Raw genomic sequence first — 24,257 nt, forward strand, 5'->3', positions numbered from 1 at the left:
GTGTTCCATAGACATTTCCCTGATGCGAACAGCCTTATTCTCCCCTTAAATTTCTGGTGCTCCTCATGTCTTTCTTGGTAGGTGAAAAGTTTTGCAGGTATTCAAACCCACAGGCAATTTATTCTTATGCCTTTTAGTTCCGATAATAAGGGCACTGTACGTTTTACCTGTGTGCTTATAGAAACAGCCTCACTGCCTTGTGCCAACCTTGGAAATTCATGACCTCTTAAGAAATGGCCTTCTGCTTGAAAAGCCTGCGGAGCATTCATCTCCCCTCCAAGAATCAGCCATTCAAAGAGAGGGGAAAGCCTTCAAAGCAGAGGGAGACAAGGGAACTATTGATGATGTTTATTTCTTTGTTTTCATTCTCTTCCCAGCCGTGTCCTGTTTCTTCTTGTTCCTGTTTTTATTCTTGACGTTATGAGTCTCATAATAGCGAACTCCGACTTTCTTGGAGTGCTGCTGCCGTTCCGCTCGTCTCCGCTGCAGAAGCAAAGCAAATGTTGATGCTAAGAGCCGCCCCTCAACAAAGAGCCAGAAGCTGTTATGCCCCAAATACCCACCCCCTCCCCCCCCGCCCAAAAGAGCTTGCAGTGATGGCAGAAGAGTTGACTTCTTATTGCAACCTCCTCAGGCTCCAGGGAGACAGCAGGATAAAATGCAAAAGGGTAGCTAGGCTCCCTATAAACTGGTGCCACAGCTGAAAGGCCTCTGCCTGTGCTGCCTTCCCAAGAGCCCACAGGAAGACTAAGGGCAAAGGAGGGGAAATGTGTTGTGGAGGCACCGAGACAGAAGAAAAGCCACCAAAGCCTTCCCTCCGGTCTTTAAGCACGAGTTAAGACCTTCTGGGGTTGTTGTAATATGCTCTTTGAACCTTCTGTACATGACATTGATCGTGCCTGCTCTATTGGCGGGGGGAGCTATGGGGGGCTTCTCTGGCACCTACCTCCTTTGAAGTCAGCTTCTTGCAAGGTTTCTTTGCCAGATCAGCATCCATCTCCTCCTCCTCTTCTTTCTTCCTCTTCCCAACTTTCCTCGGGTGGCCTAAAAAAAGCATTTCAGTAAATGCATTTCAGCCAACCTTCCAGCGCAGGGGTTTCTCTGACTTGCCTTCTTTTGGCTCCTGCTTAGGACACATCCAGGCACACATAACAGATCCCAACGTCTCCGTCCGATTCAACCCCCCCCCCCCCCCAACAAGGACACTGGTTTCAACACTGAAAACAGCATGAGTAACTTAAGGAAGCTGGATGCACATCCTGAGAGGAAAATGCACACATGCACCCTGCCCACCACAGTTAAGCCAGTCCCTGAAATGAAATGGAACTGCCCCTGGAACAGTGGGCCCTTACCTCCCGTTGCCTCTGCTGCTCCAGTCGGGGAGTCCAGCTGTGATTTGGCAAAGACCTTTTCGCTCAGCCCTTTGGGAATCCTGCCAGAAAGAGGGAAATAAGACTATTATGTTCCTAGAAACCCTGTTCTCCCACTTGTGCCTTCAACCCTTGCTGATGGAGCCTGTGTTCGGCCTGTGCAGCAGCCAAGGGCTCCAGCAATGCCATTTTTGCTCAGATGGGAAAGGCAGTCTCTTTGTGGATGAAGCCACCAAACCTCAAGAATGATCTGTACCAACTGCATTGCCCTCCCACTCACAACCTGTTGTTCATAAATCTGCTCACCTTATGGCTGAGAACCGCTTGGCCTTGGCCTTCTCCAGGAACTTCTTGCACTTGGCAATCTTCTCATCCAGTGACTTCAGCAGAGCCTTGGAGTCCTGCCTGGTGACTGCCCCATTGAGCTGGCCATGCGGCTCCAGCTGCTCTTCCTCCTCCCCCTCAATGTCCTCCTCTGGATTACTGTCGCTCTCATCCCCCACCATTCCATCCACAGGGACCAGGTCTTCTTGCGAGAACTCAGGTGCCACATTGATCTTCCCAAAGTTCTGCCGCACCTGAGACAAGGGCCACGTGGCCACAGAAGCAGGGCGGTCATCACTCCCAGCCTCTTCTGCCGGGATTTCTGTCGGCCCCTCATCTTTCGTGGATGGGATGCTCTGAATGGTGGCTGCAGGGACTTCTGAGGGAGCTGCTGTGGGCTGAAAAACAGAAAGGAGGAGAGAGGGGACATGGGAATGCCTCTGTATGCCATAATTCCCCCCCACACACAGGCGCATACCAACAATCCAGACAATGTCTTCCACTGACAGGATTTTAATTGCCCACAGGCTGACACACACATGAAAGGAACACTGGGAAATGTGCAAAGTGAACTATCACCCCTGTGATCTCTTTCATATTAAGAGTGGGATGATGTCTGCTGCTGCCATTCCAGGCAGGGCTCAGGAAGGCTTCGACTTGAAAAAACTGGAGAGCACTGGTTGCCAGGCAAAGCCTCACAGGCTCTCCTCTGGGAAGGCAGCACCTTCCTGTTCTTAATGCATCCCAACGTCCACACAGGCTTTACCTGGGGCCCAGGCTCCATGTTCGGGGGTTTCACAAAGTAGGGGATCCGGCCCCTCTGCCAGTCATTCAGCACCATCTTGCTGACTGTACGCACATCAGGCTCTCCTCCCTGGAACAAAGTGCAGAAGCCCTTAATTTGGGACTGACAGGCACCCAGAGAGAAAAGTGAGGCAGAGCCAAGCTGCCCCTTCCAAAATGCAAGGCAGGTGGCAAACAGAAGGGAGAAAGAAATCCTGGGGAGGAACTCCCTGGAAAACTCATTAGCCCAGTACACATGGCAGGGGGTGGCCCTTTAGCGTAGCCCCGTGGGCTCTTCCCATTCTATGCCTCTACAATTCACTCCTTTGACTGTCAGCCATGGCCTGCCACTTGTCAAGGGAGACACACAAGGGCAGCTGCTCCCTTCACCCCTCCATCACTTCTCAAATGCCGTTTGGCACAACCAAACGGTAGTGTAACTGCCAACTGCCTGCCCCCACAATGGTCCAGTATTCAGAACCCGCCCCACAAAAAAGAAAGGGCTGCCTCCTTCACCTTGAGCAGCTTCCCTGTCTGAAAGGCCAACTTCTCCAGGAAGTCCTCTGCATTTTCCCAGAAATCAATCTTGTAGGTCCTGCTGACATATTCTGCCTTGGCCCGCTCCAACACCGCAGCAATATGGTCTTCTGGAGTCTTGATTTTTTCTACCTGAACCTGAAAACAGCAGAGGGCCGGTGTTACTTCCGAGTAACTTTAATGTTTTGGTCTTTGAAGTTGTCCTGAAGCCCAGAGGCAGCAGCAAGGAAGAGGACAGGTGGCTCTGAAAGGGCAGGCACCAATTATAGGAGGCCCATGCATTGTCCTTGTAATCTTTTAAAAGGGAAGGCACGGCAAGGCATGGCCACACAACACTTCAGCCAGCATTCCCTCCCTCCAGACTCACCACCCCCTTCAGCACGATGTCTGTTTCTGTGTCTCCAGAGGGATAGACGACGCCTGGGCAGTCGATGAGGAATATGCGACGCATCAAGGTGATGTACTGCCACACCTGCCGGAGCAGAGAATGCAAATTAATTCACACTTTTTTCTTTAGCAAGAATTCAAGATGGCAGCTGCTGTTGCTTTAAGTTGGGATGAAACGGACCGGGTCATTGCTGTGGCTGTAAGGATTAGACTCTTAGGCCTGGAGATGCCAAAGGACCCTGACCTCTGCACCAGGCATCTTTCCCAGAGCAGAAACAGGAGACATGGGCTCCCTCCACTCCTCAGCCCTTGAGGCTCACAGGGACCTCTCCCTTTACTTCCCTCCTCCCAGATCCCATCACAGTCAACTAGGAGACTTGCCTTGGTTTCACCAGCAATGGGGGCTACATTGCAGACCTTCTTGGAGCGGAGTGTATTGATGACGGAGCTCTTCCCCACGTTGGGGTAGCCAATGAAACCCACGCTGATCTGCTTCTTGTCCACATGCAGCTATGGGGGAACAGGCGCAGAGAAAGGCATGCTTGCCACTGACGTCCTAGAGAACCCAGGAAAGGCCCTCCAGGAGGGCTGTGAACAGCTAGCAGGCAGGCAGTCTGCCACTAACAGGGGAAGCTCAGTGAGAGCTGCCTGCCTCAAAGGGGCCCCAAGCCCTAATGGTCACCCCCTGCTAGGTGGGACAACCACTGCAGAAGAAGGGGCTGCAGTACCTTTCCAAACTGCCTCAAGAGCTGGATGAAGGCTCCTTTTCCAAAGGGGTTGGTAAGGCTGGCGTGAAAAGCCAAGGTCGGGTATTCCTGGGAGAGGATGGCCACCCAGCGTTTCTGGGAAGAAGAGGAAGAAGAGTCACTCAAAAAGGGCACAGCTCCTCAACCACAAAGAGCTCAGAACATCTCATACACTTCTGGAATTCCAAACACTCTTTCAGAACTGGTTTACTTGCTTCCATCAAACAACAGGCCTGAGCTAATGGAAACAAGACCAGCTACAGCTCAAGCGTCATGTGAGTCCAGAGAGCCCTTTCAGAGCAACAGAGAAACAAGCAACCACTGTATCATCCTTTTTAAAGAAAGTGATTGCAGAAGTGTTGCTCCTGCACATAAGAGACTTAAAGAATCATAAAGTTGGAAGAGATCTTGTGGGCCATCCAGCCCCACCCCGTGCCAAGAAGTAGGAAAATCACATTCAAAGCACCCCTAACAGATGACCATCCAGCCTCTGCTTAAAAGCTTCCAAAGAAGGAGCCTCACACCACACTCACTGTGGCCCAGGCAGGCACCAGGTCACATTTGTTCAAGACGAAAATGAGGTGCTTCCAGTGCTTCTCCTTCTTCAGGTAGGCCTCCACATGCGGGGATCGGGTTCCCACTGGGTCTCTGGCGTCCAGCACTTGCACAACAACATCAGAGGAATCAATCACCTGGTGGTTCACAAAGAGAGCAAGGGATAGTTTGGACTGGAGAAAAATGCTCTAGGAGATTCCTTATATCCTACAGAACAAGAGCACTGCTTTAGAAGCGCTTTATGCCCCATTTCTCCTCCACTAATAATTCCTTTATGCGCTTACCTTATAGAGTTCTCCCCAGATCCGCTTGGACTGCCCCTTCTTGTAGATCTCCTCCTGCACCTCATCCCTAAAAAAGGTCAGTGAGAGACATCAGGAGGAGGTAGGCTGCAGTTCCCAGCACTCCTTTCCACTGACCGTCCCAATGGGATGCTGAGAGTTGTGGTCCAATGCCAGCTGGAAGGGTACCCCATTGTTGAATGGAAGGCGCCACTCTGGGGCTGCCCTTTTTGCACAGAAGGCTGTAGGGGGCAAAAGACTCCGGCCTTGTCCAAGGGAGGTGAAAAGCCCTCTCAGGTAAAGGTGACAGACCACCACCGGCAGAAGGCCACAGCCTGAATCCCTTCCTCAGGGAACAGGATGGGGAGGAGGAGTACACAGGGAGGAGAAGGGGTACATGGGAGGCGGGGACCTTGTTGTGACCACTCACCGCACTCCTGTGTCCTCCGTCACCAGATCCCGGTCCTTCTCACAGTCGTAGTTGCTGGCCTCAGCCTCTGCGTTTTCCACCAGAGACTGAACATCGCTCACTGAAAGATTGGGCCGCTTCCTTTGTGATTTGGGGCCAAACGTCGTTTCATATGTTTCGGTGTCAAGAATGTGGACTTTGGAATTCTGAAAAAGGAAAGAGAGTTTGGAGGGATATGAACTCCCTTTCAGAGTGGTGTTCTCAACATGAAAGCAGCAGAAAACCCAAACCACTTCTAGTCTTGCCCCAATCCTTCTCTATTTATGTAGCAGAAGGTATGTCTATCCACAAGGATGAAATGGCAATGGTTATCTGTGCTTGCTACATTGCTCCATCACTGGGGCTCTGCAGGCCTGCCAAACCCCCAATTTGCCAAGGATAATCTGCCTCAGATTTCAATTTGCCTTTGAAAGGCTTGCTTGCTGCAAATGCCCTTTCTTAGAACGACATCCCCTCCAGTCCCAGAAGGAACAGCTCATTTAGCAATGATTGCCTGAGTTACAGAGCCCTTTCTTAATTTAGGATGTTTTCCTTTTATCAGAGACATATGGGGACTCCGGCAAAAACAGAACCATTCAGTGCCACAGTTCAAGGCACATAAAATGAAAGGAACAAGACTAGCACGACAAGGAGGGGGGTGTTGAGCTCAAGGCTCCTCCTCTGCCCAGAAAGTCTTTTCAGAAGAGCAATCAAAGGAAGATGGCTGCTAACAGAAAACAAGGGAGTCAGTCCTGTGGAAACATTGAGGGCCACCAGTGGAGCAATGGATTACACTCTTGTGCAGTCAGGACAGCTGACCGAAAGGTTTGTGGTTCGAATCTGAGGAGCAGGGTGAATTCCTGTCTGTCAGCTCCAGCTTCTCATGCAGGAACAAGAGAGAAGCCTCCCACAGGATGGTAAAACATCCAGGTGTTCCCTGGGCCAATTCTCTCACACCTGAAATAGCTTGCAGTTTCTCAAATCGCTCCTGACACAAAAAATAAATTGAGAGGGATGGAAGAAGTGCCTAAAGAGGTGGCCAGTCTCAAGCTGACCGCTTCCCTGGTGCAAGATTCATGCGAAGAAGCCAAGAAGAGGAAGAAGACAGGCAACCTGAGGAACCCCTTTTCCTCTTACTGTCCACTCCTCAGAGAAGCTTGCTTTCAGGCAGCAAAGACTCCCTAAACCTTGTCCATCTTCCCGGACAGCAGAGGATCAGGGTGTGCGTGAGCAGCTGGACTAAGGAGAACATTCGGCTTACAATGCTGAGTTACAGTAGGTTTTCCTTCTGCATTCCCAGGTCAGCTGGGAGTGCAGATGTTTTTCAAATGAGTTTATAAGAGACAGTCAGATGGGTGCCCAAGGATTTGTGGAGAGTGAGAGAGTACCATGAGCTCAAACCTCTGGCTGCTCAGTGAAGGACAAATCGGCCTAAGCCTCAGCCAGAGGAGCAGGGGACTCACGTGTGGCTTGATCCGGTCGTGAAGGAGGGAAAGGGGAAGCTTGCTCTGTTTCATGACCACTCTGTAGGGGTCCTTCATCACTGACCCCATCTCCTCCTGGAACTTCTGCAGAGAGGACTGCTTGATCACACGCGTGTTTCCTGCATTGAGGGGGAAGCATCATTAGGTGCTACAGGCCCTTTCTCTCCCTCCCAGGATCTCTGATGCTAGTGCCCCCCACGTCATGCCCAAGAGGGTGGCTCTCCAGCCCAGCAAGGCCCTTGCCGTTGTCTCCAGGACCACCTCCTCCCCACCCTCCTCCCAAGGAGCCCCACCCAGGACAAAGGGTCCCATGTTGTAGAACTGAGGGCAGGCTCACCAAACCATTTGATGTTGGGCTCCACTCGGGCCACTGTGCCTGGTGCTACTGTGGACTGGAACTGCAGTGGACGGATCAGTTGCCCACGATTGTTTCTGTAAAATAAGAGAGCCACAGAGAGATTGCCTCTGTTCATCTCGTCTTGTAGGCACTCTCTTAAGTCTGGGTCCCATCAGTGTCCCAATTCCTTCCTGGCACAGTCCTAAGTTCAAACCCCTCCATCTTGACACAAGGCTGGAAACCCCAGTCAGTGTGGACAGCTGTACTATAGAAATACAATCAAAGTTCTCAAACTGTTGTTGAAAGGCTACAGAAAGGGCAACTGACAAAATCAAACCTCTTGCACCCTGCGTCTGAGAGAAAGGCCAAGCAAAGGCTCAAGCCAAACAATGGAACAGCATTAATTCAGCTCCAAGTTAAGGACTGGAAGCAATAAGGGTTCCTTGGCCCTGCATCAGGTGGGATGGCAACGGGGCTAGCGAAGCAGAGGCAAGAATGTCTGTTATCCGAGGCTGACACTTTTCCACAGGCCGTGCCAAGCAATGGAGCCGAGCCTCTGGAAAACACTCTGTTAAGAGGTTCCACATTGCACTCCTGGCCCTTGTTCACAGGGAGAGGAGTGGGAGCGCTTGAGCAGGCCTGCTTCCATTTAGCACCTGCTCGTGCAAAAGCAGCACATGCCAGAGCACCACGGGGCAAGACGGGAACTTGTTTACAGGCAGAGGGGAAGACAAGGCTCCTTGCCCTTGTTCCTAAGGGAGGCCACTGCATTTGCTCCACCCAGCTCCAGGCTCCTTCTGGAGCAGGCACTAAGAGGTCAAAGCTCAAAGGGCAACATCTCCCCACCACCTGCCATCCCTAAAACGTATTACTACTATTACTGATTACAAACATGGACTATCCTGAATGAAGTCCCTGGTCTGGCAAGAAAGAAGAGTGTGTTTAAGGGCAGCTCCTGCTCTTATTCAGTGAGGAAGAAAATGAATACATGACGTTTACTATTATGGTCACAGACCAAGAGTGTAAAACATTAAAAACAGAGTTGCTTTTTTTAAAAAAAAATCTTAGCATTAAGACCAGAAATTCATAAAATCCTAAAATCCATACTATGGAATCGATCAACATGGCTTCATATGTGACACTTATAAAATCTATGGGTATGGATAATAAAACGAGTAAGTTAAAACGTTGTCCACTAAAATCCCAACAAACTGCTTCCTTATTTTTATAGCTGCTGCACAAAACTTATCCACTCTATAAGTGATTGATAAATCACTGTCCTCTTATAGAAGTGACACTATAAAAGGACATGCCTGGCAGTTTTCATTTTCTCCATACCGCATGAGCATACACCCATAGTAGGAGAAACCTGTAATGTCTGGAGGAAGGACAATTCTTGTCTCCCATCTTCTGTGAAAAAAGGCAGCTTGCCCATAAGGGCTGCAGGTAAGCAGGCTGTGATTCTGAGGGAAGAGTGCCGGAGGGGGCTATTGTGGGGGTTCCCATCAACAACTAAACCGAGACACAAACTAGCTGAAAGGCACATAGCATTCCCTTTCTGTTGCTGACAGGTGCTTGGCTGGATCAACCCAGCAGTTCCCTGCCTCAGTGACAATGCTCCCTGGCCAGGCTTGGACCCTGAAATGAAACTGCCAGAGAGGGGTTTGCTTTGTCCTTTTCCTGAAGATTTCCATGGAGTGGGGTGTTGTGTGGTTTCCAGGTGGTATGGCCGTGTTTTAGCGGCATTTTCTCCTTTTTTGATTTTGCCTGTATCGATGGCTGGCATTTTCAGATGATCTGATGGTGGTAAAACAAGTGGAGAAGATATACCTGTGGAATATGCAGGGTGGAGGAAGAGAACTATTGTCTTTTAACCAAGGGTAAAGGGTTCAATTGGCAAACTGGATTTGCATGTGTTGAGTGAGATCCACCCATTAGCATGTGAGTAACCATAAAGATAGAATAGTCAATTACTGAGGGCATATGCCTGAAAGTAGCCTGACCCTCGTTCCCTTCAAATTGTTTGTTACCAAGAGACATCCTTTTTCTGGGTGCCCTTTATTGCTTACTTCTTGGAGACCTACTGTGTCTGGGTGGTGTTTATTGTTCACTATCTCAATTCTAGTGTTTTTCAATACTGGTAACCACATTTTGTTCATTTTCATGGTTTTTGATGGTTTCTTCCTTTCTGTTGAAATTGTCCATGTGCAAGTAAGGGTGTGTGTGTGTGTGTGTGTGTGTGTGTAAAACCTTACTTGCTTATCTACTATCAGATTCTCTTAAGATGCCTGCCAGCCACAGATGCAGGCAAAAAGTCAGAAGGAGAAAATGCTGCTAGAACCCGACCATACAGCATGGAAACCATGCAATACTCTGGCCATTAAGGCCGTTGACAATACTTCCATGTGATTTAAAAAAACTAACAAAATTATTACAAGAAAGATTAAGAAAAAAAACAGAAAATGTCTTTTAGGGCTATTTAGAGAGAGAAATAGCAGAGGAAATGAAGAAATATGTCAATATATTTATTTACAACATTTATACTCTGCCCTTCCCACTCCGAAGGGGACTCAAGCTGGCCTCACAACAGGCAGCAATTTGATGCCATACACATATATGTCCATAAAATAAACAAATACAATTCACCCCCTGCCAACACCAGAGATCCCTCCATTCTGAGGACCAAGATTTATTGGAAATTCCCAGTGTCGAGACCTTGCATCTAACAGCAACCAGACGCAGAGCCTTTACAGCAGTAGCACCATCACTCTGCAATACTCTGCCACCTGAAGTCCGTGCCTTGCGGGACCTATCAGCTTTCCGCAGGGCATGTAAAACATATCTGTTTCGACAGGCCTTTGATATTGTTGTTTTTAAATTGTGTTAGATTTTAGCCTGTTCTTGTAAGCCGCTCCGAGCCCCAGGGGAGTGGCGGCATATAAGTTTGAATAATAAATAAATGAATGAATAAATAAATCCAAGCAATTAAAACATCAATTAAAATCACACAATCCAAACCAGATCCAGGGCCGTTCCACTATAGCTTTGTTGCAGCTAGATTACTAACAGTGAAATCATGAAAGGTGGAAAATAACTACTTATAAAAGACTGGAGAGAAAAACCATTAGATTATATTCAAATGGTCAAGCTATCCAATTGTATTCAGAGAGGAAAGAGTTCACCAAAAATGGAGGCTGGCACTTGGATATTTGGAAAGAAAAATGTAGGTTATAAAGTAGCTGCAATGGCAATTTATTAAAGCAGGATAGGTTTTAATAGATTTAAGATTCACAAGTAGTAGTGACTGAAGTCATAAGTTGTGGGTTCACGGCTGTGGGGAAGGGGGGTAAGGGTGCAATAAAATGTTGTAATTCTATTGTTTGTTATTGTTTATTCCTTTTTTATGTTGGTTCACTTGTATTTTTTTTTAGTTTTTTGTTTGCCCCACTTCCACCCTTCACCCCTGTGTTTGTTTAGTTGTATACAATAAAAATTACCCCCCCCCCCCAAAAAAGGACAATACTTCCATGAACCTTTCCTCAAATATGTGACAGAAGCCATCCTGTGACAGAAACTGTGGCTAAAGAGCCCAACTGGCAGCTGGCCCAAGAGGCCTCCTCCTCCATTGCTCAGCCTCTCTCCCTCCACAGTCTCCCTTCTCACCTGCGCTCCTTCTGCCGGTACATATTCAGGCGCCTGATAGTGGCCCGGTCCCGCATGTTGTGGCCTCCTGAGCCAGCCGGCCGATCTACAAAGACAGGTCTCCATCAGTAACAGCACAGACCTCATTCAATTGGTGGAGTTGTGGCCAATTACATATTGGAGACAGGAGATCCAGCTACAGCTTTATCTCTGATCAGAGCAAACTGAGGTCCTTTCTACACTGCCATATAAAATCCAGGTTATCTGCTTTGAATTGGATTATATGGCAGTATTCATTTATCATGTCAGAAGCAAATTGAGAATACAGTTACAATGTATATGACAGCGTAGACTCATATAAACCAGTTCAAAGCAGGTAATCTGTATTATCTACTTTGATCATCCAAATTATATGGCAGTGTAGAAGGGGGCCAAAGTTGCTGCTCGGTACCTTTGATAGCCCAAAGCAAAGTACCATGCATGCATGAGCAAACCTTTCCCCATTCCCAATTTTTTGCCTCCCCTTGCCCCCCTTTCTCCCAGTGCCTCTTTTCAAAAAAGATTCTCCCTCTCTTCCCCTTCCTCCTGTGCTCCCCCTTCCTTTTTCTTCAGGTAATAAATTCCTCTTGAAAAACCTTTTACCTATGATGCCACTTAATCCAGATTATCAAAGCAGATAACCCACATCCTCTGCTTTGATCTGAATTATGTAAGTCTACACAGCCATATATTCCAGTATAAAGCAGAAAAACAGGGATCAGATCCTGGGATACTGGCCTGTCTGGAAGGGCCTGGATCTACACTGACATACAACCCAGATTATCAAAGCAGATAGTCCACATTGTCTCCTGTGCTATAATATAATGTAATATAATATATTGTATATACATATAATATTTATAATATTATAATGTAATACAATATGATACTGATAATAATGATATTATAATTTATTTATTTATTTATTGTCATGTCAGGAGCAAGTCGCTTCTGGGGTGAGAGAACTGGCCGTCTGCAAAGATGTTCCCCAGGGGACGCCTGGATTATTTGATGTTTTTATCATCCTTGTGGGAGGCTTCTCTCATGTCCCCGCATGAAGAGCTGGAGCTGACAGAGGGAGCTCATCCGCCTCTCCCCAGATTCGAACCTGCGACCTGTCGGTCTTCAGTCCTGCTGGCACAGGGGTTTAACCCACTGCGCCACCGGGGGCTCCTATGATATTATAATTATATATATTTATATTACATGTAATATTACTAATAATATTACAATATAATGGTATAGTACACCACAGTAATATAAAATACTGATATTTTACTATGCTAATAATATAATATATTGTATGTCTATATATCTTGTAAGCGACTCTGAGTCCCCTTTGGGGTGACGTAAATGTCGTAAATAAATATGATCTGTTTTGAACTCATAGAATCATAAAGTTGGGAGAGACCTCATGGGCCATCCAGTCCAACCCTCTGCCAGGTTGCAGGAATATTGCATTCAAAGCACAGATGGCCATCTAGCCTCTGTTTAAAAACCTCCAAAAGAGGAGCCTCCACCACACTACGAGGCATAGAGTTCCACTGCTGAACGGCTCTCACAGTCAGGAAGTTCTTCCTCGTGTTCAGATGGAATCTCCTTTCTTGTAGTTTGAAGCCATTGTTCTGTGTCCTAGTCTCCAGGGAAGCAGAAAACAAGCTTGCTCCCTCCTCCCTGTGACTTCCTCTCACATATTTATACATGGCTATCATATCTCCTCTCAGCCTTCTCTTCTTCAGGCTAAACTGAAGAAGAGCTTCCGAGCACAATTCAAAGTGCTGGTGTTAACCTATAAAGCCCTAAACGACTCCGGCCCTGTTTACCTCTCCGAATGTATTCTCCCCTATGAACCATCAAGATTATTAAGATCGTCTGGAGAGGCCCTGCTCTCGGTCCCGCCGGCCTTGCAAGTGCGTCTGGTGGGGATGAGGGACAAGGCCTTCTCGGTGGTAGCCCCTCGATCTCTCCCACTGGAGATCAGAACCACCCCTTCTATCCTGACATTTAGGAAACAGGTGAAGACTTGGTTATGGAGACAGGCATTCGACGAGTGAGCCAACACCCTGTGATATGGATGGAAGATGATGAGCAACGATTTTAGTGTGACGACTTACCATTACAGTTATTGATTGTAATCGCTGTTTTAATGTTTTACTGTAATATGTATTATGATGTTTTATTGCTTGTATGTGATATTATGGTTGGAAACCGTTCTGAGTCCCTCAAGAGAGTTGAGAAGGCTGGTATACAAAACTTTTAAATAAATAAATAAACAAACAAACACACCCAGCTCCTTAAGCCGCTCCTCATAGGGCTTGTTCTCCAGACCCTTGATCGTTTTAGTCGCCCCCCTCTGGACACATTCCAGCTTGTCATCACATTAGTCTACACTGCTTTATAATCCGGTTCAAAGAACATAATCTGGATTTTATATGGCAGTATAGATGGGGCCCTAGTTTCATCTTTCAATTGCTCATCCAAGGCTCCTCCCTCACTTTAAAGCAGCGGCTTCCAACAGGCCAAAGGTTTCCCAATCTGCTTTCCCAGCTGGTTTCGACTTCAGCTCCCAGAATCCCCTGGCTGCTATTACAGAAGCCAGGGGATTCTGGGATCTGAAGTCGAAACCAGCTGGGAAAGCAGATTGGGAAACTTTTGTCCTGCTTTATTGGCCGGCTCCCGTATCCGCGCCGCACGTGGGAAGCGTGGCCCTTCCTCCTTCCTTCTCTCTCACTCTCGCTCCTCACCGGGGTTGGTGCTGGACCGGGAAGGGTTGATGGTCGCCCGGCCTTTGAACTTCGGCTTCACCATCGCGGCGGCGGCGGCGGGCAAAGAAGACTCCGGAACCGTGAAAAGAACCTGTGCGCGACGGAGGCACACTGCAATGAGAGAACTTCCTCGCCGGAAGTCGGTCGTGATGCACTTCCGGGACACGCTGCGAGACCTCCCTGCAGACTCCGCCTCCCGCTGCTTGGAAGACGCCGGGCGGCGCGGTGACGTCACTCCTGGGGAGGTGGTAAGGGCGGGGCTTTGGGCCTGGGGGCGTGGTCTACAGGCTTCTCTCCTCCACCAGGCGCACCAAGGGCCACACTTGGCACCCCAATAACATGGCAGTGAGGGGAACAAAGTTGTAGAGACAGTTAACAGGGCCCTATGCCTTCTCTTGTATCCTCCTGCCCAGTCCATAGTAGAGCCTGGGCCTGGGTCTCATCCTGGGGGTCCATAGAGCAGAGTATTGTGCATTAATACATGATTTTTTGTATTGTTAAATATTTTTAAATTGTTGTTTATTCGTTCAGTCACTTCCGCCTCTTCGTGACCACACTTAGAGATATTGACAAGCTGGAATGTGTCCAGAGGAGGGCGACTAAAATGATCAAGGGTCTGGAGAACAAGCCCTATGAGGAGCGGCTTAAAGAGCTGGGCATGTTTAGCCTGAATAAGAGAAAGCTGAGAGGAGACATGAAGAGAGCCATGTATAAATACATGAGGGGAAGTCATAGGGAGGAGGGAGCAAGCTTGTTTTCTGCTGCCCTGGAGATTACGACACGGAACAATGGCTTCAAACTACAAGAAAGGAGATTCCATCTGAACATTAGGAAGAACTTCCTGGCTGTGAGAGCTGTTCAGCAGTGGAACTCTCTTCCCCGAGTGTGGTGGAGGCTCCTTTGGAAGCTTTTAAACAGAGGTTGAATGGCCATCTGTCAGGAGTGCTTTTAATGAAATTTTCCTGCTTCTTGGCATGTGGTTGGACTGGATGGCCCATGAGGTCTCTTCCAACTCTATGATTCTATGACCAGCCCACACCAGAGCTCCCTGTCGGCCATGGCCACCCCCCACACCTTCAAGGTCAAGCAAGTCATTTCCAATAAATCTGCAAATAATGTGTGCAGATCCCATCCCAGTAGGGTGGCCTTTTGAAGCTGACAGATGGTAACTTTGTCAGCGCCAATTGTGTTTAAGTGCAAGCCAAGGTCTCTAGGCACTGCACCCAATGTGCTGATCACCACTGGGACCACCTTTACTGGCTTGTGTCGGAGTCTTTGCAGTTCAATCTTTAAATCCCTATATCGTATCAGCTCCTTCAGATTCTTCTCGTCGATCCTGCTGTCACTTGGGATTGCAACATCAACTATCCATTCTTAACACGATCATGAGATCAGGAGTATTGTGCTCCCAAACTCTGTCAGTCTGAATTCAGGCTTGTGGTCCCGCCAATTCTTTGTCACAGGCAGATGGTATTTGTGGCACAAGTTGCAATGGATCATCTGAGCAACAGTTGTTGTTGTTGTTGTTGTTGTTGTTGTTGTTGTTATTTAAAATGGTAGAAGCACAAAGTGAAGAAGCTGAAGCCTCATTTTCTTCATACTGTACTCATTCCAGCCTCCCTCCCTCTCTCTCTCTTTCTTCATGAAGCCAAACATATCAGAATTAAAAACTACAGAGCAGACAGCAAAGCGGACAAGAGCATGAGGAACGAGGCACAGAGGCTGCTCCCTTGAAGCTCTAAAGCCTGTACTCGCACTAGCTCTTAACTCAAAATTCAGCTCTTATGTCAAAGCAAAACCTGGGCCAAGCAATAGCTCTTAACTCAAATGCTCTTAAGTTGGTATGCTCTTAAGCAGAGGTCCAATTGTATATAAAAAATAGTTAAAGAAAAGAGGAGTGTAGATGAGTGGTGGGGGGCTACATTGTCCTTTCCTCGTGCAATGCCTGAGTTGACCTATTCCCAATGAAAAATTGGCCTTTTCAATTCCTGGTAAGTCAAAAAAAGAGACTGTGTGGGGCAGGAAGTATGGTGCAATTATAGTGGATGTCCTTTCCCCATTTTCCCTCATTCACATCTGGGCTGCTTGCTCTGTGCGCTTGACATTCTTCCTCCTGTGGGATTTTGAAAGCAAAACACTCTCCGCAGCTAATTCCTTGAGCCCTTCTTAGCGGCAAGTATGGTTCCCATTAAGGCCGATATCCATCTGGGGGGCTGGGGAGGGCTCTGGATCTCCGGAGGCTCAGACTAAATAGTTGAGTCATGCTTGCTCTCCTCACCCCTCGCTGCCTGGCCTTTTCTCCTACGAAAACACACTTTGTGTGCTTTTGGGGGGAGACTCAACACCTGTCTTGGTGCAAGGACCCAACATGCCCATTTGAGGAAAGTGGCCCAAGTCACGGCTGGAAATGAGACAAAAATAGACTAAAGATCATGGATTAGTGCACACTATTTTGCCCTGCGTTCAATAGGGGATAACAAAGAAACCCATTCTGGGATGTGCAAAAGTTCACAGGCCATGGGAAATGAAAGAGATGGGGTCATGAAATGGGCATTTCAGTGGGCAATACCCTTCTGCCTTTCTTTCTATTACTCGTTTAAGGCTTGACTTGCCCCTTTGCCTCTTTCTCCTGCTGCTCCAGCTTTCTTTCTGTCCTGTTTGTTGCATTTGTGGATTTGTAACCCCAAAACTTTGATTTTCCTGCTCATTCTTGCAAAGTGCATTGAGGCAGAGCCTTGCGATCTCACACCTGTGCGCTCTCTTAGCAACTCTGAGCAACGGCTGGGAAATCATTCCCATCGAGGAAATGAGCCTTTTCCAGTTAACCGGGATCTCAGTTCTGTTTCACTTTAGGCCATTTTTTGCTGCGTCATTTCAACAAAGCCTCTGGATCCAGAGGAACTGCAGACACATAAGCAAAACAAACAGCCTCAAAGGCCTGACCGTCTCACCTTCCTCTCAACACATTGGGTTTTCCTGGGAGAGAGACAGCAAACAGTCCCATCCACTGTCTTTGGGGAAAGGGTAGACCCTGCACCAGTTATTCATGTGCTGGATGAAGGTGGCTGACATGAGGGATGGTCCAGGAATGGCAATTGTATGCCTTCAAGTCGCTTCCTACTTAGGGCAATCTTACTGCAGACTCATCACGGGGAATTCGCAGCTGTATTTTCTGGTATCCTTTTCCTAATTACCATATATTCTGGTGTATAAGACTACTTTTTAACCCAAGAAAATCTTCTCAAAAGTCAGGGGTCGTCTTATACGCGGGGTCGTCTTATACACAGGAGTAGTCTTATACACGGGAGTTGTCTTATACACGGGAGTTGTCTTATAGAATGGGTGCTGAAAATTCCAATCAGATTGGAGAATCTGTGGTTGCCGCATATGGTGGGGGGAACTCAAAAATGAGAATGGCTTCAAGCTGCAGGCTTCTGGGGCGCCCGGGGTATGGAAAAAAAGAGATAGAGTGGCTCTGGGCCCAGAAAAACACAACTCTTTTACCTATCTGGTCTGCCCTTGTATCCTATTACCATACCTCCTCCTCTGCCTCTCAGATCTCGCTCCTGAATACTGTAGTGAAGTGGTGCAGGTGCGCAGGTGCGAGATCTGAGAGGCAGAGAAGGAGGTACAGTAATTACCATATTGAAATCAAATCTGATGCTTTTAAAATGCTTATTTGTTGTGCGTTGGAATAAGGGTAGTCTTATACGGTAAATATATCCCAAACTCTATATTTTAACTGGAAAAGTTGGGGGACGTCTTATATGCCCAGTCGTCTTATATGCCGGAATATACGGTATTCATTTCTGCTGAGTTGGACCACTGAAAAAGTGTCATGAGTTGAAGGCGCACACACCATGCAGAGTATAAACCAAGATCTCTTTGCAGTGCCAAGCCATTCCAATGTAAACAAGGCACAAGGGAGGTATATACATTCCCTACGTTGCTATGGAGCCCTGAGACTAGTAAATTATTATTGGGGGGCTTCACATGAACAGGCTCCACCGACCTGCCAACAGAACTGCGAAAGTCGGGATTTATATTAAACACGGCCGGAGCAGATAATCCTCCCCATCCGTCTCTGCTGGGAAGGGGACCAAGCTGGCTGGCCCTCTGCGGAGGAGAGTCCTCTGGGGGGAGAGAGGGGAGGGAACCCTGGCCTTCCGCCTTGCATGCCACTTCTTTTCTTTTGCATAGCTGCTCATTCTTTGCTACTTAACATTTCTCTCTTTTTACCCATACCTTGCTCAAAGGGGGCAGTCCAACTGCTCTTTGGGGACCCCAAAGGTGAGGCCTCTCCATGGAGTGCACAGTTCATGGAGTTCTGTGGAGTGTCCCTTCATCTTTCTCTCCCTTTTAGGACACCTTTCCCCATGCTGTTTCTTCTGCTTTCCACATATCTTTAAAAAAAATTAAAATATTCTTTTTCCAAAGTGTACACATTATAACATAACTATTGGTATATAAAGCCACCAAGTAACAGTAGTAATTTTACACCTTTTAATAATAGTAAAATGTGAGCATCTTATTTGAACGAAAACTTCCTGATCCTACACCAGGATGATAGAGTCTTACGATACTCTGTCGTATCAAAGCTCTTAACAAGCAATGTATACTTATAATTATATATATTTTTGTAGAGGTTCGGAGCTTTAGGTGCTCTTACTTCCTATTACAGGTAAAACCAGCTGATTTCCAATCCATCTAAAACACAGACGTGTGCTTTTCACCTTAAGAACAGACAAGCATCTTGAACTCTGAGCATTACTTGGGAAGGAACCTCACTAGAGCATTGCAGCACACCCAAATACCTCGGAGTTGCCCTGGACTGTGCTCTGACTTACAAGAAGCACCATTTCAATATCAAGCAAAAAGTGGGTGCTAGAAACAATATCATACGAAAGCTGACTAGCACAACCTGGGGATCACAACCAGACACAGTGAAGAGATCTGGATGTGGCTCTTTAATGAGACATACCGCATCATCACAGGATTTCTACATTCTACACCACTGGAGAAATTATACTGTTTAGCCAGCATTGCACCACCTGACATCCACCAGGAAGTAGCAGCCAATAATGAAAGGACCAAGGCAGTGACATCCCTGGCCCACCCCGTTGGGATATCAGCCGGCATGCCAATGTCTTAAATCAAGAAATAGTTTTCTAAGATCTACAGAGATACTTGCAGGAACGCCTCAGCAAGCGAGAGTCCAAAAGTGGCAGGCTAAAACCTGGAACCTCAATCAATAGCTGATACCAGATGAGATATTTCCTCCTGGGCACACAGAAAAATGGGCGACTTGGAAGGTGCTGAACAGACCATGCTCTGGCACCACATATACAGAGCCGACCTGAAGAAATGGGGCCACAAAGTGGAGTCCACGACATGTGAGTGTGGAGAAGAGCAAACCACAGACCACCTATTACAATGCAACCTGAGCCCTGCCACATGCACAATGGAGGACCTTCTTATAGCAACACCAGAGGCACTCCAAGTGGCCAACTACTGATCAAATGATATTTAGTATAATGCCAAGTTTTTAGAAAAACGTTGTGTTTTTTAAATACATTACAACTGTATCCTTGGTTTGCTTCTGATACGATAAATAAATAAATTTTATATACATGTAAAAGGTACATAAAGTATACAAAAGTGACCTAATTGTATAACTTTTATCATAACCTTGCTCTTCTTTCTGTTGGTGTATATTAGTCACTCAATGCCATTATGGACCTGTCTTTAACTGTTCTACCTATATGTTCTCCAAAAGGCTTCCAATTATTTTGTCTTCCAAGGAGAGAAGTCAGTCTATCAAATTCTGCAAAGTTTAGCAGTTTGGTCAACCAATCACTAACAGATGGAACAATACTTTCTTTCCTCACATCTTGAAAAAGGAGAATCCATGAGTGCTTTAGCTGTGGATTTCTGCTACTGAGTGAAGGGGGTTGGACTAGATGTTCCCTGGTGTCCCTCTGACTTTAAGATTCCATCCTGAAATTCTTGTTCCCACCATGTTTGGTCTCTGAGGTCAGGTCTGAAGCAACGTGTGGCCTGACTCCAAGGAAAGCCCTCGTCTTGCCAGGAAAGCCAAGGGTCGGCAGGATCACTGGGCCCAAAAGAGCCATGTGTTTCTCACTTTCTGAGAGGGAAGCCCTTGGTGGAGAGGGGGCTGTGGAGAGACCCTCTTTGGCTCTGGCCTCCAAGCTCCTCTGCAGCCATTCAAAGACTGGGAGGAGTCCTTGCTTGGAATGGTACTCATTTATCATCGCCCTGAAATAGAACACCTTCCAAAAGATAGAACGGCTTGCTGTCTACTTGAGCACAAAGTGGATGCCAGACTCGTTGGATGGATCTCATTGCAGCCCTGGAACCAGGACAACTATGCCACTCCCCCGTTGGATGGAGCCAGGAAGGCCGCTCAGTAGCCTCTCCCAGAACCCCCAAACTGAACTGGGAAGGGAAAGGGGCATGTAAACACCGAGGTTGGCAATCAGTGACCCTTCTGTCTGGCCAGGTACTTGGGGGGGGGGCTGTATGAAGGGGAAGGGGCCGAGGGGTTTTCAGAGGAGGGAGCCCCCAAGTATTCCATGTGTATTTACACTGCCCAGCTTCACAGGTCCTGCAAGCATGGGTTAAAGTAACCTTTATTTCAACCGATTTGCCTTGTGTGGGTTGGGCACCCTGTTCCCTGTCAGATTGTCCCAGTCCCTTTGTCCTCCCTCCTGCCCTCTCTAAAGCTGCAGAGCAAGGACCCATTTCAATCTGGAGGACCACACACAAGATTTCCCGAAGGAGTAAGTCTATTGTGACAAGAGCAACAAAGCGTCTCTTGATAAGCTTTAACGGGTACGTTTTATTCGGCACAAGCCCCATGCATTTGGTGAGCTGAGCTAATAGAGTCTGTGCCAGCTTTATGCCAAGGGCGACCCTGTGAACCTTTGAAGTCCTACACGAGGCTTTGCTATGCCTTCTTTTATAATACTGCCTTTGATTCTCAGGTGATTCCCTGGGAACAGTCCTCTGGCCACAGCAAAGGAAGCACCATGGAGAGCTGCCCTGTGATTAGCTGCTTTGAGTCTCCTTTTGGAGAGAAAAAGCAAGGTATAAATAAACATACACATTATTATTATTATTATTATTATTATTATTATTATTCCAGGGGAAAATTGAGAGTCAAATTGACAAAGAAAAAACATGGCTGTGGCTCACAAATGGAACTTGGAAAAAGGAGACATAGGAGGGCCTGATTCTGGCAGCCCAAGAACAAGCCATTAGAACAAATGCCATCAAAGCCAAAATTGAGAAGTTGACAACAGATCCCAAGTGTAGACTCTGCAAGGATGCAGATGAAACAATAGATCACATCTTCAGCTGCTGCAAGAAGATAATGCAGACAGACTACAAGCAGAGGCATAACATCGTTGCTCAGATGATTCAATGGAACTTGTGTCACAAATACCATCTGCCTGTGACAAAGAACTGGTGGGATCACAAGCCTGAAAAAGTTACAGAAAATGAACATGTCAAACTACTCTGGGACTTCCAAATTCAGACTGAAAGAATTTTGAGCACAATACTCCTGACTTCATGATTATGTTAAATAACAAAGTATGGATTATCGATGTTGCAATCCCAGGTGACAGCAGGATTGATGAGAAACAACTAGAAAAGCTGAAACAATACGAAGATTTAAAGATCGAACTGCAAAGACTCTGGCAAAGCCAATGTGGTCCCAGTGGTGATCCACTCACTGGGTGCAGTGCCGCAGTGCCTAAAGACCTTGACCTGCACTTAAACACAATCAGTGCTGACAAAATTACCATCTGTCAGCTGCAAAAGGCCACCCTACTGGGATCTGCACGCATTATTCGCCGATACATCACGTAGTATTAGACACTTAGGAAGTCTCCAGCGTGTGATCCAATACAACAACCAGCATAGTGATGTTGTCTGCTGTGTACTAATCCTGTTGTGTATCAAATAGCAACAACAACAACAACAATAATAAGGTCCCTCTGGCCATCACAATAGCTTCAGGCCACGTCTCCTCCACATTGTACTGAGAGAGGCCCCCTGGTGGTGCAGCGGGTTAAACCACTGAGCTGCTAAACTCACTGACCAAAAGGTTGGCGATTCGAATCCAGGGAGCAGGGTGAGCTCCCGCTGTTAGCCCCAGCTTCTGCCAACCTAGCAGTTCCAAAACATGCAAATGTGAGTAGATCAATAGGTACTGCTTCTGCGGGAAGGTAACAGTGCTCCATGCTGTCATGCTGGCCATAGGACCTTGGAGATGTCTATGGACAACACCGGCTATTCAGCTTAGAAATGGAAATGACTACCAACCCCAGAGTCGGACATGACTGTACTTAATGTCAGGGGAAAACTTTATATTTTTATTTCAGAGAGAAAACCCATGCCTGCCATTCAAGCATGTTCCTGAAGTACAGAAATACTATCCTCTGAATTTCCCACCTGGAAGACAAAGAAGGAGGATATACAAATGCAGGAACCAGATTTTTTTTGGGGGGTGGGGTATTTTAATTTGAGATTTGGAAGCAATTTTAGAGTGGATGCCCCTGAATGTGGATCACCAACATGGAAGACATGCATTCTCTGTGGTGCAGCTTGAATCACAAGAGAGAAGGAAGGGAAGAAGCCTTTATGCATTTTCAGATCTTGAGCAAACTCTTTCCAGTCTCAGCCTTGGAGCCGGAAACCACATCTGCCCCATTTCCATGGGCAGCTCCTCAGCGAGAGATGTCCGCTGACCGGCTCTCCTCAAAGCAGATGCCCCAAGGGTCCATTGCTCTCCTCAAGGAGTCTGGGCCTGTGTCCATGCCGCCCTTGACTTCTTCTGGCCCTTGTGTCCAGACATCTCTGTCTGGCTCCCTTGGTGCCATTGTCCAGTTCAAAGGCGCATTTGTGTCCATAGCAGCAGTGGAGGGGCCTCTACTGAGGAGGGCTGGTGGTCGACGGCATTCCCTCCCGGGGCTGCTGGCCCTTCCTTTTCCTGGCACCCGTCCGGTTCTCCTTGCCCTCTTTCCGGCCCCTGTCCTCCTTATTCTTCTTCCGACCTGCAACCAAACAGAAGGCTGTCAATGGACCAAGGAACACACTGCCCCCAGGTTAGAAATCCAGTGGTACATAACCCCACAAAGATTATCAAAATGTTCTTAAAATGCCTCAAATAAGTGTTGGAAACCACCAGATAGGCACTTTTTTCCATATCTGGTGGTCATGTAAAAAAGCAAAAAAATATTGGATTGCTATACATCAGGAAATTAAAAAAATATTAAAAACTAGAATGAATTTGGAACCAGAGGTTTTCTTTATTAGGGAAGCTGAACTTGGAAAAAGAAAAAAAAATGAAGAGATCCTTTTCAATTTTTTATGTACAGCAGCAAGGATAGTGTACGCTAGAAATTGGAAGCTAAAAGAAACACCTACGATAGAAGATTGGCAATATAAAATATTAGAAATAATGAATATGGATAGACTTACTTATTGGATAACACCCAATCAAGGGCTACTTAAACAACAGACGAACTGGGAACTAGTAAAAGATTATTTAAAGCAATCTAAACTAGAACTAAGAATATAGAAGAAAAGAAAGTAGAAATTAGGGGTGAATAGTTTTCCAAGACATTTAATGGCCAGTCTGGGGATTATGATGTACTGAGAAGTTGAGAGAAAAGGAACATACGCGATACCCGACCACCGGAGAACAGACGGAAGTCAATGATTTTTTTTCTTCTTTTAAAATTTTTTTATTATGGTTCTTGTTTTCTCTCTCTCTCTCTCTCTCTATATATATATATATATATATATACTAGCTGTCCCCTGCCACACGTTGCTGTGGCCCAGTCTGTTGATCTGGAAAATAATGAGAAAGTGTTGGTTTCTAATATATGTAATGTCTTTATGCTTGTGGGTAAACAGTATTTCTTGCTGTTTCTTGGTCAGTGTTGATGTGGAGAGTGTCTGGTTTGTCCACCCTGGAACATGCAACATATCATTGTCCTTCTTTAGGGGTCCCTTACAAATCTATGATACTATATCTCTCTCTGTGTGTGAATCATATCTATCTATCTATCTATCTATCTATCTATCTATCTATCTATCTATCTAATCTATGGCTGGATGGCTCTTCGTCAGGAGGGCTTTGATTGGGTTTTCTTGCCCTGATGAAGGGAGTTGGATTGGATGGCCTTAAGTGTTTTCTGTTGGTCATGGGGGTTCAGTGTGGGAAGTTTGCCCCGATTCTGTCGTTCGTGGGGTTCAGAATGCTCTTTGATTGTAGGTGAACTGTGAATCCCAGTGACTACAACTCCCAAATGTCAAGGTCTATTTTCCCCAAACTCCATCTGTGTTCATATTTGGGCGTATTGAGTGCTTGTGCCAAGTTTGGTCCAGATCCATCATTGTTTGAGTCCACAGTGCTCTCTGGATGTAGATGAACTACAACTCCCAAACTCAAGATCAATGCCCATCAAACCCTTCCAATATTTTCTGTTGATCATGGGGGTTCTGTGTCGGATGTTTGGCCAAATTCC

The 24,257-nt window shown here is 46.8% G+C and overlaps 2 protein-coding genes across 3 annotated transcripts in view; both read right to left on the minus strand.

Moving 5' to 3' along the window:
* Positions 1–333: 333 nt before the first annotated feature.
* On the minus strand, positions 334–13,863 carry GNL2 (G protein nucleolar 2). The gene is made up of 16 exons (XM_060784019.2): positions 13,678–13,863; positions 10,916–11,000; positions 7,253–7,347; positions 6,895–7,034; positions 5,414–5,598; positions 4,987–5,053; positions 4,681–4,839; positions 4,130–4,243; positions 3,783–3,911; positions 3,382–3,486; positions 2,994–3,152; positions 2,461–2,568; positions 1,677–2,092; positions 1,353–1,432; positions 947–1,044; positions 334–483 (listed from the first exon to the last, which is right to left on the minus strand). The coding sequence occupies exons 1-16, from the start codon at positions 13,739–13,741 to the stop codon at positions 349–351; spliced, it is 2,139 nt and encodes a 712-aa protein (XP_060640002.2). The 5' UTR covers positions 13,742–13,863; the 3' UTR covers positions 334–348.
* Positions 13,864–22,084: 8,221 nt separating this feature from the next.
* Positions 22,085–24,257, minus strand: part of RSPO1 (R-spondin 1) — a 36,676-nt gene continuing 34,503 nt past the window's right edge. For both annotated transcript variants that reach the window (XM_060784015.2, XM_060784014.2), the window contains exon 6: positions 22,085–22,778. In XM_060784015.2, coding sequence (XP_060639998.2) covers positions 22,654–22,778 — 125 coding nt within the window. In that variant the 3' untranslated portion in view covers positions 22,085–22,653. The remainder of the gene's footprint in view (positions 22,779–24,257) is intronic.

This window comes from Anolis sagrei, chromosome X (assembly GCF_037176765.1).
Source record: "Anolis sagrei isolate rAnoSag1 chromosome X, rAnoSag1.mat, whole genome shotgun sequence".
Classification (NCBI taxonomy): Eukaryota; Metazoa; Chordata; class Lepidosauria; order Squamata; family Dactyloidae; genus Anolis; species Anolis sagrei.